General features: G+C 43.8%; 1 protein-coding gene across 1 annotated transcript in view; it reads right to left on the bottom strand.

Annotated features, from left to right (window-relative positions):
• usp34 (ubiquitin specific peptidase 34) overlaps positions 1–15,024 on the bottom strand; it is a 65,875-nt gene extending 50,851 nt beyond the window's left edge. The window contains exons 1-6 of the mRNA XM_080842902.1: positions 14,750–15,024; positions 8,620–8,707; positions 5,024–5,564; positions 3,940–3,990; positions 801–950; positions 388–455 (exon numbers count right to left, since the gene is read on the bottom strand). Of these exons, the coding sequence (XP_080699028.1) occupies positions 388–455; positions 801–950; positions 3,940–3,990; positions 5,024–5,564; positions 8,620–8,707; positions 14,750–14,792 (941 nt within the window). The 5' untranslated portion in view covers positions 14,793–15,024. The remainder of the gene's footprint in view (positions 1–387; positions 456–800; positions 951–3,939; positions 3,991–5,023; positions 5,565–8,619; positions 8,708–14,749) is intronic.
• Between the last annotated feature and the right edge of the window lie 757 nt (positions 15,025–15,781).

Below are 15,781 nucleotides of genomic sequence, written 5' to 3'. Positions count from 1 at the left end.
AGGGATTGATGTGGTTCGCTGAAGCAGCGAGGAGAGACAAGGGAGAGCAAGAAGGACTGGGAGAGGAGGAATGAAGGATTGAAAGGGGGGGAGTGAGGAAGAGCGAGAGGCTGATGGGAGAAAGGGACAGAGAGAAATGGACAGAAGAGCAAAAACAGCAAAAAGAGAGAGAGGGAGAAAGAGAGAGAGAGAAAGAAAGAAAGAGAGAGAGAGAGAGAGAAAGAAAGAAAGAAAGAAAGAGAGAGAGAGAGAGAGAGAGAGAGAGAGAGAGAGAGAGAGGCAGAGGGGTGATTCTGAGTGAAAAGAAAATAGGAAGGTAGAAAATGAGGCAGGAAAAAGAAAATGTGAGAGGGAGAGAAAGCAAAAGCGAGCGCTGCTGAAACTTACCTGATTACGTGTGTGCGGAAGGGGATGATGTGCTGCATGACAGCGGGAATGTGCAACCATATCCTGATCTGCAAGACACAAGCGACACACACAAGCACACCGCAGTTAATCAGCTGCTCATCCCCTCATCACTCAGAGAGCAAGGCTAGACCAGACTGGGGACATTCATGGACAACCGTGTGTTATATGTGAATGACCTACTTGAATGACTGTGTATGAATACCACAGGCCCTATTATGTGCGTATGCAAATGACCACGCTCTCTCGCGCTCATTGATGGGAGTCTTTTCTTTTCCTGCTTCAGCCCTGGCTGGCTGCAGTGACGGCTGTTTCGCACTGTAGCCAGTTATAAAAAAAAATAGAAAAACGCCTGACGTAAGGCGAGGCATCTGGTTGGCCGGGGGAGGACTTACGTTGGAGACGATGGTGATGAAGGCGTGGGCGAGGGGGAAGGGGAGGGTCTCCGGCGTGCCCGCCTCGAAGCAGTCCTTCATGAGCGCCAGGCCGTGCTTGCCGCAGAACAGGCACACGTAGCGCAGCAGGTGCAGCGGGACCTCCACGTCCTGCAAACAAACACGACGCGGTGGTGAGCTTACACGAGGACACAGCGCTCATCTCTACCTTGGAGTACACCTTTTTTTCAACAATCAGAACAAAAATGGCAGTTCAGAGTTTGTTATATACAGACGTCGGCAACATTGTTGGTACCCTTCATTTAAAGAAAGAAAAACCCACAATTTTCAATTAAAGAACTTGAAACTGACCAGCTCCAGTTTTGTCTCATCTGTCCAAAGGACATTCTCCCAGAAGCCCTGTGGGTTGTCAATATGCATGCAGTTTCGCTTTCATATGATTTGCTTTCAACAGGTGTGTCCCTCGGTCAACTTTTGCTCAAACAGCGACTGATGGTGCAATCTGATACCCTGACATTGGAGTTCACCTCTACGTTGGAAGTTGTTCTGGGCTCTTTGGTTACCATTCTTATTATCCGTCTCTTCAATTTGTCATCAATTTTCCTCTTGCGGCTACGTCCAGGGAGGTTAGCTACAGTCCCCTGGACCTTAAACTTCTGAATAATATGTGCAACTGTAGTCAGAGGAATATTAAGCTGCTTGGAGATGGTCTTATAGCCTTTACCTTTCACATGCTTGTCTATAAGGTTCTTTCTAATCTCCTGAGACAACTCTGTCCTTACCTTTCTGTGGTCCATGTTTAGGGTGGTACAAACCATGATACCAAACACCACAGTGACTACTTTTCACCCATTAAATAGGCAGACTGACTGATTACAAGCTTGAAGACACCTGTAATGCTCATTATGGGACACATCTTAGTTTAAATTATTTTCAATCTTTTCTAGGGGGTACCATCATTTTTGTCCAGGCCAGTTTAATTCATTTTTTTTTAATAATTCTGTTAAACCACAATTCAAAATCTGATTTCATTAGTTTATTTTCAGTATTTTTTTTACGTATTACTTCTTTTGTCAGTTTCAAGATATTTCATTGACCATTGTGGCTTTTTCTTCTTTTAAAGGAAGGGTACCAACAATTTTGTCCACGTATGTATATATAAAAATAACAAACTCCAAACTGCCATTTATATATATATATATATATATATATACATAAATATGAAAGAGAGAAAGCAACATAGAGTGAGAGAGAGAAAGATAGAGTGAGAGAGATAGAGAGAGAGGGTGAGGGAGAGAGAGGGTGTGAGAAAGCAAGAGAGAGAGAGAGAGAGAGAGAGAAAGTGTTTGTAGGATTCTGAGAATTCTGCTTCCTGTAGTGATTCTAAAAGCTCCCCACTTCCTGTTTGACTTTGGGGGTGATGTGACAAACATGGCAGGGACATGTGGAGATAATTACATCTGACTGAGAGGGCCTTGTTTGGAGGAGAGACTAAAAAAACAGAAGCAACATTACTGAGAAACACTATTGTCCTTCGAGGAGAACAAGAAAAAACTAAAATGCACACACACGGAATCCCTGCCAGAAGAGCCTTATATAGATGAGGAAGTCATTCGCCAGTCACATGACTGGTGACAAGGCTTTGTTTATGAAGCGCTGTGTGACCATTACATTATTCAACCCACAGATTATTAATCTTATTTTTAATGCATGCGTTTCTTCAGTAGGCAAGGGAAATGTTTACAACATTTAAACAAATAAAGTTGAAAAATGATGAGTCATTCACAGCACAAAATTAAAAAAAAAAAAAAAAAAACTCAGACATCTGGCATTTTGTCTGACATTTCACCTATTCACAAAAAAAAGCCCTTCCATTCCTTTGTTTGAATTCAGCCTGTACTGAACCACCAGCTCTCCAACATTCAAATACTATAAATGTCAAACGCTGACTCATCTCTGACCAATCTGAGCGAGTCTCCAACTTCTTACCCTCGACAATCGAAACCGCAAACAAATGAGGACAGCAGTAGCTTGCTCATCAAATTTAAATATTAACTCTATAATATATATATATATATATATATATATATAAAAATATCTCACACACACAGAACATTTTGACTCTTCCCTCTTCATCGCTGATAAATTCAAATCTGCGGAGTTTAACTGACCCAAGACCAGTGCGTGTGTGTGTGGCAGTGGGACTCCTTGTGCCATGCTAAATAAATAAATAATCAACCGACTAAATAAAATGGGACACAGCTGTCGAGCTTTCTGGGCATGCTTCTATTCCGTGCAGCTCCTCAATAAAATATAAATAGGTCCAAGATGTCGTAAATCAGGAGCCAGAGTGGGAGCGACACACAAGACGGAAGGAAGACCACAAGGAAGGGACAGACGTAAAAAAAAAAAAAAAGTAAATGTGAAGTTATACATATAGACAAAGTAATACATTTGTTGATTGAACAGGTGCAGAGTCCACCAAGTACATTTGTCCAAAACACGTCCGATTTCCTAAAAACTGCCTGCGCTGTGCTTGCTGGAACAGGGGCTACACCAGCGCACACCTGTTCCATATCTGCTACAGATAACCCAATGATCAACACAGCCTCCCAGGTCAGACGGGGAATGTTTCTAGAGAAGACGCCTTTCACAAAAAAGTAGGCTGATTTTATTTTTGGAGCTTTTTGTCCTATTTAGATAGGACCGTGAAGAATGACAGGAGGTGAGAAGGAGGGCGAGATCGGGAGTTGGATCGGCAATCAGACTCAAACCCGGGTCACCGTGCGCAATTAAAACCCTCTGTGATTGCAGACAGACACACACACACACACACACACACACACACACACACACACACACACACACACACACACACACACACACACACACACACACACACACCCACCCCTCCTTCCTCCTCAAGGAGGCCAATTTAATTGAACATGGAGCCATCTCTTAAAAACAGTCATATTCAGTTAGTTTCTTGACAGTTATTGAGGTAAACAGACACAGGTCTATCCCTGTAGGGATCCCTTCCATGGAGGCCACATGTGGCACAGATGTGTCCAAGATCAGAGTGAGATCTGTTAACCAATCGGAGTGAGTTTGGATAGGTAAGATGAGGTAAGAGCCTTACGTTCATGTCGCAGAAGGAGCCCAGGATATTGCTTTCTTGAGCCGAGATGTCCTGCAGAGAGAGAGAGAGAGAGAGAGAGGACAGAGTGAAAAGAAAAGAGGAAGGTAGAAGAGAGAGAGAGAGCCAAGAGGGAAGTAGAGATGAGGGACAGGAGACAGCTGTCATTCATAACTGATCACATGACCTGAGTGCTGATACATTCACACCCCTTTTTAAGGGTCACAACACAATTAGCAACACTCTTCCCATTCCAAGAATGACAACGACTCATAGTGCCAAAGTCTATGGATGAGTAGACTGGTCATCTAAAAATAATAATGCTATCGATCGACAGTTAAGGACACTGGTCATCTAAAAATAATAATGCTATTAATCGACAGTTAAGGATCTACTGTGCTGCCTTTTCCATTGTCAAGTACACTATGTTAGTAAACCACTTGTGCATCACTTGAGACTCGGAGTGATGTCAGATGAGATGTTTGTGAGTTGAGTTGTTTATGAATCAACATGTTCTCAGTGACCCGGCACTGTGTACGGCCAGGTGTTTTACTTCCCACTTTAATTCAGGGTGTAACACATGTTGTTTGCAGCCTTCTGTTTTGATGCTGCATGTGTTTTAGCCTCGTGTTTTGGGCTTCCATGTTGTGATGGTAGGATTGTTATTGTGCTGGTGTGTGGGTGTGTTTGTAACATCAGTAGAACAGTATGGTGTGATACAAGGGAAGTGTATACTTTATGGTGCGATACAAGGGAAGTGTATACTCTATGGTGCGATACAAGGGTGGTGTATACTCTATGGTGCGTTTCAAGGGTAGTGTATACTCTATGGTAAGGCTTCATATTAGGCATCAATAAGGCACTATAGGTGCGTTTTCCGTTGTTACGTTTATGTCGTTACAATACTGTTACAACAGTCTTTAGCAAGATATGTTTTGCATCAATCCTCTTATGTTCGCTACAAACATTTATCAGGAGGTGCATATGAGGCTCTACATTTGTGGCCACAGATGTTTCTATATTCAATCATCTGGCTACATGGTTATTCATCACGAGATACATCTGCAGTGTTTTCTAACTAACATACCTCTACGGTGGGGTGTGTGTTGTGTTTGTAGGCCGTGTAGAGGGGGAACTGAATCTGGAATATCTTTGCGACACACAGCAGCAGCTTCTCCCGGTCCTCTGTGGTCCAGGATCCAAAGGGGTCCTGGTGAACGTGAACGCCGCCGCCGCCGCCACCTCCTCCTCCGCTGCACCCCGCTGTCGCCTCGCCCAGCCTGGGGTTCTCCGAGCGCCCCTGCTGCTCCTGGCCCAGGTTCTGTTTCTTTCCGAGCGGTTCCGATCCCCCGTCCTCCTCCGCAGAGTCCCTCTCCACGTTCAGCGGCTCGTCTTCGGTGGGCGAGGCCTGGGAGCGGGGTTGGTTACAAGCCCCGCCTCCCCAGTCAGACTCCGCCCCGTCTGCACCGGGGTTGCCGCCACCGCCGGCTAAGCCATCGCCATGGCCACCGCTGCAGAGGCGGTCCCTCAGGCTGGTTACCTGGGCGATAACCAGGTTGATGAGTGCGTAGACCAGCTGATTGAACACCTCCAGGTGTTTGTACTCCTTGAAGCAGCACAGACATTGCCTGAGCAGGTTGGATGAGGAGGGGAGGGAGCAGGAGGAAAAGCAGGATGAAGGGAGAAAAGAGGAGAGAGAGAGAGAGAGAGAGAGAGAGAGAGAGAGAGAGAAAGAAAGAAAGAAAGAAAGAGAGAGAGTCAGACTTCAGTTGGGGACCGTTAACCTGGAGATTTCTCGACCTCAGAGAAAACCATCCAGTGTCTAATCATACATAAAACAACACAAAACGCGATGCTTGACACTTAAATGTACTATAATCGTAACACATAGCAAGATTTGAAAAGTGCACCGGTGCATCAATGGCAAAATAAATCCAATTTCGATCATCAGGGACCTAACCTCCTTAACCCATTTAAGCCGGGAAAGCATTACCGCTGTTCTACCATTAAAGCCGGGAGCGCTGTTGCGTCATTCTACCTTTAAGGGGTTTCCGGTATAAGGGGGGTTTTTGCCCAAATTGTCGGCCTCTGGGCCAATGAAATGCATCAGAATAGACATGTGATAGTGCCTCAAATGTTTTGCCATTAGTAGCTTAAAAAAAAAATCGTTGGCTTTCTCGCTTTGCTAAGGAACGTCTCCTCCGCGACAGCCAGGATTATAGCTCAAAGTAAATTAGGCAAGGAGTGAGTTGTGGGTACTGGTAGTTACAGAATATGGTTATCTGTAGTTGTTAACGATTGTTACTTGCTTAAATGTAGGTTTACTCGAGGTAACTGAAAGGGAATATGGTATCATAGAGGGCTATATTAAAACTTTCCCTATAAGAATTATATATTTATAATGATATAGTTATATACTTTTTCACTTTGTTATATACTTCTACTGTTTTGTGCTGATCCTGCACTTTTACATATTTTGTTTACTTTTGAGAAGGTGTATGTAAATATTGTAAATATTTGTAAATACAAATTCAAATTCCCATGAAAGCCACAGGTGTAAGCTCTCAAATACTTTTTGAATTGTGTTCCTATCTGTTACAGGGGCTGAGAAATCAGTAATGTAGTAGGCGTTGACACAATTGCTGAATTTCTAGAAAAACTTCAAGTTTTGGGGGCTTTTCTGAAATCGCCTATAGGTTTTCCAGGCATTTTTTTCCAGGCGCTTTAGGCCTAAATGGGTTAACAAGCCAGTTGTTTTAACCTCCTTAACAAACCAGTTGTTTTGACACCACCTTGTACAATGTGTAGCCTCAGTAAAATGATAATGAGACATCTTCCGTTTAATCAATGTACACACACTGAATGTATACCTCAGCTTGCATTACATTTCAAACAGAGACGTACTCCACTAGGGACCGAGGTCAGGGTATGGTTTTCAATCAACCACAACACAACTGCATTGGGAAAGGTGGTGAACACTGACTGGCAGCATTTCACTGACCAGCATGTGAACATTATCCCTGAAAATAAAGGGCTTTAGCTTGACTACAAGACACCAAGGTGTCCTCTCAAAAATGACACACAGAAAGTCCTACAATAAAATAAGCTCACATTGCTACTTAACTGCTACTTTGTGCTAGGAGCTTTCTTGATTGCAATCCCCAATAAAGAATAAAAAATCAAAAAAAAACACAAAACACCCACACAGGAGGCATTCCCTAAGCGCCCCAGAGAGCGGGCAGAGGAAGAGTTGGTGTGTGTGTGTGTGTGTGTGTGTGTGTGTGTGTGTGTGAGATGAGAGTTGGTAATCCAAAACCTCTGCAAGAGCTAAACTGCTCAGAAACTGGAGCACAGAGACACTTCTCTCTTCAAAGATAAAAAGAGAGTGAGAGAGCGAACAAAGAATACATTTAGATAGGTCTGTGTTCTTGCTTGACTGTGCATTTTAGATTCACACCAGAACAACAGGCAGAGGTCAAGGGTTGTTCCGGGAGGTCAACCCTTTCTGCAGCTTTAGTGAAAAAAAGAAGAAAAAAAATGGGGAAAAAAGAGAGAAAAAAAACACCCATTCCACAGGTTGCACCATGGCAACGCAGGATCCCATGGCAACAAAGAGAGGGAGCTATTGCCATCTCTTTCAGCCAATCAGCTGCTGCCTGGTTTGTTTGATGCCAGCAACTCACAGTAGACAGAGCTTGTGGCAGGTTTTTACACACACACACACACACACACACACACACACACACACACACACACACACACACACACACACACAGATTAATGAAGGACAGTGGGTAGACCGGAAGGGTACCACCATGTGCCCCAGGGATTACAGCCTACGCCATCCTAACTAAATGAGGGAGAGATCAATCAGTCAAAACATTAAAACACTGACATGACTTTGGAGGTTTAAACAAAAACACCCCTTTGTGGTTCTCTTTCGCCATCTTCATTTTTTCCCCCTCCGTTCTGGTACACGACTCAAACCTGGACCCGCCATCTATGCCTCCATCAGGGTTCCATTTCAAATGTTTTCAACTGGCCAGTGCGTGTCCCTTTTCTTAAATGTCAAGCTACACCCAGTCTCATATTGGGTCAATTCAAGTCAATTTGGCTCTTTGTTTGTCATGTCCACACAGACATGGGGAAACCAAATTGACTTCCTCTAGGACGATCTTAGGCAAGGAAGTGACCATACAAAAACCATCTCTCACACACACACACACACACACACACACACACACACACACACACACACACACACACACACACTGAAGTTGTCACACATCCATAAAAGCTGTGCCCTGTTGAAACCCCACACCATCTGAATGCATCAGACAGCACCTTAAGGGCTCAGATACACATACGCGTCTTTTTTCAGGCAGAAACGCTTCAGTAACGCCTTGGAAAAGTGCGGCGGCCAAAACAGAAGCGGTGCGCTTCCCTGCCTTGCGCTGGAAAGTTGAGAATAGTTCAACTTTTAAGCGCACCTAAAAAAACGCTTCAAAGACGCAACGTGTGGTGGAGAAGGGGCGCACGCTTTAAACGCGCCATACCATAGGAATCAATGCATTTGCTCGCGTCCCGTTTTTACAAAAACGCGTATGTGTATCTGAGCCCTAACTAGGCAGGCAGGTGTGAGAAGCTGCTTGAAACCAGGAAGAGAACTGTGGATGCACTGACCTCTGTGTCCATGAGCTTATGTAGTTGAAGACTCTTAAGGCATGCTCCTTCTTCAGCTGTAGGCCGTCAGTGCTATCTGCATCCGAGACTGTTGGGACACACACGTGTAACAGGTTAGCATTAGCATATCTCCATATTTAAACATGCAGCTGTAACATGTTAGCATTTACATATAGAATGAACACGTTAGCATTAGCATATCTTCATACAAAAACCTGAGAAAGGCAGATGCAGAAATACTTAGGCTGCTTTCTTATTCTCTGTGGTAAATGAAGGATGTTTGTTAAACAAATTATATGCTACACATACAATACAACTCGACGAAACGAGTGATAGAAGAGATTTGTTGAGACAATTAAAACCTAGATTCATACAACTAAGGATACAACAGTTCACCTAGTTTTGCTTAGCAACAGAGAAAGGAGTGTGTGTTTCTTCACGTTTTACACAAACTGTTGCTGACAAATAATTATAGGCTTGCCACAACACTGTCACTTACCCACACACACACACACACACACACACAAACAGCACCTAGAAAACACAGACAGCTGCTAGAGGCTAGCCACTGGCAAACAGCTCATCTTGCTCGTTAAACCAAGACCAAAAAAAAAAATGGTAAAGGCAGAGTAAATATGAGGACCATCAATCATCCCCACGGTATGACAACCATCAATCATCAATCATCACCACGGCAACTCAGACACCCTTGAGTCGTCGCCTCCAGCATTTCACTCTGTGACGCGAACAAGGACAAGAGCGGCAACAGACGACAACACCAACAACGTAACACATCTCATCGACCGCACCTAATTACAGTGTAGGTCTCAGCCTATGGCAGACGAGGAGTGTTGGGACTGTGTGCATGTGCAAATTGTCCATCCAGCCTCATTATATCCGTATATATCAGAAGTACATATAAATATTTAATCAGTGTTCCAAGGTGGGATGTCCGTTAGTATGTATGCGTGTATAAATAATCACTAAGGAGGCCCTGCGAGGTAACAGGAAGACTCCCACTCATGTATGTGGAAGACTCCCACTCATGAAAAGAAGACAACATTTGCGGTTGGACAGCAAGTGAAAGCTTTCAAATATTAGGAGCAACGAGGGCCATGCTCTGCCGGTACTGTAGCTAAATGGGCAGTGTGTACTAGCTGAGACGTCTTATGCTGATGTAGCTAAATGGGCAGTGTGTACTAGCTGAGACGTCTTATGCTGATGTAGCTAAATGGGCAGTGTGTACTAGCTGAGACGGCTTATGATGATGAGGCTAAATGGGCAGTGTGTACTAGCTGAGACGTCTTATGCTGATGTAGCTAAATGGGCAGTGTGTACTAGCTGAGACGGCTTATGATGATGAGGCTAAATGGGCAGAGTGTACTAGCTGAGACGGCTTATGATGATGAGGCTAAATGGGCAGAGTGTACTAGCTGAGACGGCTTATGATGATGAGGCTAAATGGGCAGAGTGTACTAGCTGAGACGTCTTATTCTGATGTAGCTAAATGGGCAGTGTGTACTAGCTGAGACGTCTTATGCTGATGTAGCTAAATGGGCAGTGTGTACTAGCTGAGACGGCTTATGCTTAGGCTACCTCAAAAGACAAGGGTCAGATTGGTTTGTTTAGTTCACATTCATACATTCAGCAACCCAATGACATTTTGGGCAGATGACAACATCATCTCAGTCCGTATTGTTTTGGTGTTATATGAATAAAATTGAACAGAAAAGAACAGAACAGAACAGAACGAATAGAATGTGTAAAATGGGAAATGAACGCACGCTAGCACCTCACTGTACCGGCTCAGCTGCAGAGGAGGGTGTGAGTGCGCAGGGAAAATGGAGCACGGTGGCTTTCACACTCTTGGGGGAAAGCCCCAAAAAGAAGACACAATTTAGGAGAGCCGTTACCTCAGAAGCCAACAAAGAACACGTAAACCTCAAAATGTTCTTCTTACTCTAGAGGACGAAGTAGTGTTTAGACAACCCTTCGACAAGGATCTGTACAGACATAAATTCACCAGGAGATTCTATGAAGACCCTTAGTGTGTCCTCTACATCACCGCCCCCCCCCAAACACACACACACACACACAGACACACAGACACACAGACACACAGACACACAGACACACAGAACTCTGCTTCTTTTATCTCTTCTTCTCTTTTTTTTTTCTTCCAAAACCGCAAGCGAGGGCTTTTCTAAACCAACCAAGACTGCTAATTCAGGTCACAGATCTCAGGCAGCTCATTGTGCCCATGCGAGGCCAGGCGTTCTTCAGTAGTCGTTGAGGTCGACAAAATTATGTGAAGTCATCCTCTTCTCTAGTGTCAGGGGAAATCCTGACGGGGTCAACTGACAGCCGGCGAAACACACCGTATGCCCAGGAACTATGCGCTCTAAAGACACCATGATTTTTCCCTAAAAATTGTTTGCAAGACTCTCAGGCATTTGTGAATAAAGGCCATGGGTAAAGCGGGCACAGGAAGCCTTGTGTGCCAGGATGGCTGTAAACAGATACCCTCCTCTGTGCCCATCCGCGCAGACAGACTCTCCTACACACACACACACCTCACCCACTCTATCTGTCACACACACACACACACCTTAATCTTGCTATCTCAGGCCATCTCAGGTATCTCAGGCTCTCTCCCACTCCCAATCCCACCGCCTCAGTCACTCACACACACACACACACACACACAAACACACACTCTCTCTCTCTCTCTCTACCTACCTCTTTATTTATTCACACACGTTTCAGCTCCATTGGGCATTTGTGGCCAACAGCTGAGGCCTCAACAGAAGCTCAAGTTCCCAAGTAAAGGTTATCAGCTGTGTGTTTCTGTGTGTGTGTTTGAGTGTGTGTGTTTCTGTGTGTGTGTACCCTTCTGAGTGTACTCCGTCCCAACCGATTTACACTGATCATCACAGTCAGAAATTCCCAGACTCCCATTGACAAGCAGCAAGGGGAGTAATCTGACTATGTCTGCTTCATGCATAATTAAAGCTACTTATTTCTGAAACAAAACGGCTGACTCAAATAAAGTTAATGCACTTGTGTGTGGGTATGGGTGATGTGCAAAAGGTGGAAAAGGCTTTGATTTGTTTTGCCAGGGCAAAAGAAAGTTGCTGTTTTAAAATCTGAAGGTCCAAAGTTCAGCCTAAACAGCTGGCCAATCCTGACTTTTTTTTTTTTTTTTTCCACAGTTTTTTTTTTGTCATTCTCCCCCCCCCCCCGGATCCAAGACTACGGCTCAAAGGCGCACACACAGTCCTCCCCATTGTGTTCAGTCTGAACCAAAAACAAACTCCATTGGAGCCAGATAAGAGGATCGGAATATCGCAAAGCAAACCCATTGTTTCCACATCCAAGTCTCGGTCTTGCAATCTCAAACACAAACGTGTCAAAATAAACATTTGAAACTTCACAAATACGAGAGAAAACATTTTGTACAACAATTTGTGTGTCCACCTTCACTTGAATTCATCAGCGCTTATCTTGTAGTGGTGGCTGCTGATTCCTTTGCACTGGTTTCTCTATCTCTGCCACACACACACACAATATAGACAACAACCTTTCAGTTTGAGGTAGATTTTGACAGGGCTCTGGAGGTTATTCTTGAGCATACACAGAGTGCCCTTACAATGAAGGAGAGACTCCTTCTCATCCACATATGGAAACACAAACACACACCGCACAAAATCAATCTCTGAGCTTTTCATATCCTGGGTCAAAGGTCAAATGCAGAAGAGACACCTGGGACTGCCACTCCAAACAGAGTCCCCCTCTGACAACAGACATGGGCCACAGTCCAAACACTGTGACGTTAAGCAGTAGGTCCAAACTCAAGGTTTTTAATTCACATTTTACATTTGACAGACATCAGTAATATGGGCAAGATGACTATGCTAAGTGAGATGCCCTTGAACAAGGCAACACATCAATAATTCGCATTGTTTTAAGATTACCTTTGCTTACAAAAAGCTCTCTCCCGACAAAATATCGGGGGCTTCATTAGCCGTTAGAGCTCTGAGCACTAATACAAAAACCCCAAAGAGTAAATTACATTGGAGAGCTATTCTTGAGGTTGTTATGGGATATCAGCGTTGTGTCACCTTAAAGGTTGCACACACTTCACCTCCCAGCAATATTTCGTTAGTGCAAACAACATCTCAAGTAACACTGGCCGTTGCATCAAAATAACAATGGCGAAAATGGGCCCGCGGCTCTGACAATTAAGACACAACATTTTGCTAGCCAGTTCGCTAGAGGAGCTATGTTAACTTCCAGTGTCTTGCTGGCATGTCTGCTGGGGGAGATAGGCTACTGTCAGTTGTGCAGACGAACACGGCAAGAGTGAGCAAGCTGGCAGAAAAAAAACAGCCACCTATCCTGAAGCTCGCTAGCAGTTAGCCATCGACCCCGATACTAAACTGCATACACAACGACATCGTACCCTTTTTGTCAAATCGGACATGCATTGTGCAGCAACTGCAAACCTACATTTGTGGAACTTAACACTTACACAAAGGTTCTACGTGATGATCCTGAATATCTTAAATACATAAACAACAACATGATAGCCATATGTTCTTGACACAAGCATTACTACCTGTGTTGCATTATTTTATGCAACACAAATGCAAACATGCACAGTTCAATACATCGAGAAGCTGACAGAATTCATCGGGATAAAAAAAAAAAAACATGGCCTCGCTTTCTTCAAAGTATTAGCTGTCCATATCTGACAATCTGGCGGTCTATGTGAAGGATAACGCACTGGCTGGCTACACTGTTCGGACTGCCAAACTAAATATGTAAGAAAGCTAGCCAACTTAGATTAAATAATGGCATTTCAGGGGAGAAAACATCAAAGAAAAAAATATTCAGCGTGCATTCGAATGTTTAACAATTGACAGCAGGGATAGCGTTAGTGCAACTGGACAGTTTGCAACCATCTCTCAAGCTAAGGTTAATGTAACACGTCCAGGCTGAAGTGCTACTTCAGCTAGCCAGCTAACTTAGCTATGGTGTATAGAGAGTACCAATCCAGCGATTATGAAATCAACCGTTACACAGTATCACTTCAACGATTTGGCGTAAATTTAGGATATCAGAGGCTAGCAAGCCCATCGAATACCATTACATATTGTCGACTTGCGACAGCTACCTCGTGGAGAGTCTTAACAGGTGTAGCTAGCTAGCGACCAAACTAAGGTTGTTAGCCAGTTACATACCCTAGCCAGGTTAGCTCCATCTTATTTAATATGAGTTAAACTACCAAGAGCTGCATGACACGATGAAAATATTGAACATTGACACTGAGAGTATCATCGATTGATTACAACAGTAGTAATGTACAGCTAACTCTATGTTACCTAGCTAGCTGGCGTTAGCCATTTAACTTCGGAGAATGTTGCAAAACACAATGTCAAAACTCTAGCCACTGATGTCCAGCTCGAGAGCCATCTAGTGCTAGTTGCCCAACAAATCGAGCAGTGTCAAAACCAGGACCAAACAAATCAGCTAGCCTGCAAAAAGCTCTAGCTTCCTAGCTCTGCCACAACCTCAATCTCATTGAACTGGAAATACCATTGAACAGTCAAAGAGCTCCAAAATACACCCAATGCACCATTCATTTGTCAAGAGGTACCAAAATACTTTTAACGACTATGTAAGTCACAAATGTCGCTTACATATAAGCTGATGTCTGTGTCAGCATCTAGCCCGCTGCATGGCTAGCGATATTGTCAACTTGCTGAGTTGTTAGCCGGTGAGAACTGCAGTTCACTCTTTGGAAAACTGAACGATGAGGCCTTTAATATTGTCCGAGGACTGAGATGCTGACAAGATGACATCAACATTCAGCCACTATTGCTGTAGTATCACCAGCCTTCAAGCAGTCAATAAACTCAAAACTACAAAATGCAAACTGAAAGGTCTTACATCCAAAACAAAATAAAGCTGGTGCTAGTTAGCATGCAGCTAGATAGTAGCACACCAGCTAGCTAACAAGCTCCTTGACTATCTGGATAGCTGGCTCCGCTACTACTAGCTAACTAGCTTCACATAACCAACATGAACTCCGTCAGTGTTTGTAAAATTAGAGAAATGCTTGACTTACTTTCATTTAGAACCTCCACCAGCTCGGCGCAGTTTTCACACATTGTTCATCAAGAAGAAAGAGCAAAAGCGTAACGTTAATCAAACCATTGGAAATTCTTGATTATTTCGGACTGTTGGCAGCTGGCTGTTCAGGGGTAAAGGCCCAACGCAATGCCTGGTGAGGGCTTGTTAAGAAACGAAATAAAGGTTGTTGTGAAAGGAGATGCACAACAACTTATTAACACAAAACACGATGAAACAAACAATATGCAGAGGCACCAAGTCATGCAGAGTCGAGTCACTCTCCAATCGGAGCGTTACTGAAGAGAGCAGATTCGACAGCCATATTGAAGAGGGGGGGGGCAACATTCAGTAAACCTTCGCCTCTTTCCGTGTGTCTCTTTCGCCTCACTCGACGATTTTCGGCAATCTCGCGGTCACTCCCTTATGTCACTCCCTCTATGGACAACCAAAGATGCAAACACGATTGTCAAATGTACATTGTAGGCTTTTCTTCAGATTGGTCTACTTGGTCAGTTTGGTTTAGTATGACTGTTGGCTACTATGCGACTTTAAATATGAAAAGAAACAAGCCTATGTTCTGCATACACATTTTTGTTTCTTTGCTTGTGGTCCAATTTAACACTTAAATATTTGACATATTGACAGCATAGTAGTAGGCCCTAACCCCTTTCTGAGCCAGCGAGTAGCACAGTGGACCATGAATTAGGGATGTCGAAAGACATTTATGCCATAGGCCATCTCTCTGCCGATACATCCGAGACTAAGAGCCATATGCCAAACACACAATCACATTGACAAGTGACATAAACAGTCATATAAACAAGAACAAATAAAGAAACAACCAACAATGTCACATATGACCCTGGACCTCTAACTGAATTTGCTAAATGCAAGGAAGCTGCCTCACACAGTCTGTTTCATATATGACAGCAGCTTTCTGAAAACCATCTCATTAGTATTTTTGTTTCCATCCTCCTCATTTGTAGATGCAAGCATATGTTATTTAATCAAAAGACGGGAGATCTGT

Source organism: Sprattus sprattus (genome assembly GCF_963457725.1).
Source record: "Sprattus sprattus genome assembly, chromosome: 1".
Classification (NCBI taxonomy): Eukaryota; Metazoa; Chordata; class Actinopteri; order Clupeiformes; family Clupeidae; genus Sprattus; species Sprattus sprattus.
This window is presented reverse-complemented; position numbering and strand designations above follow the sequence as displayed.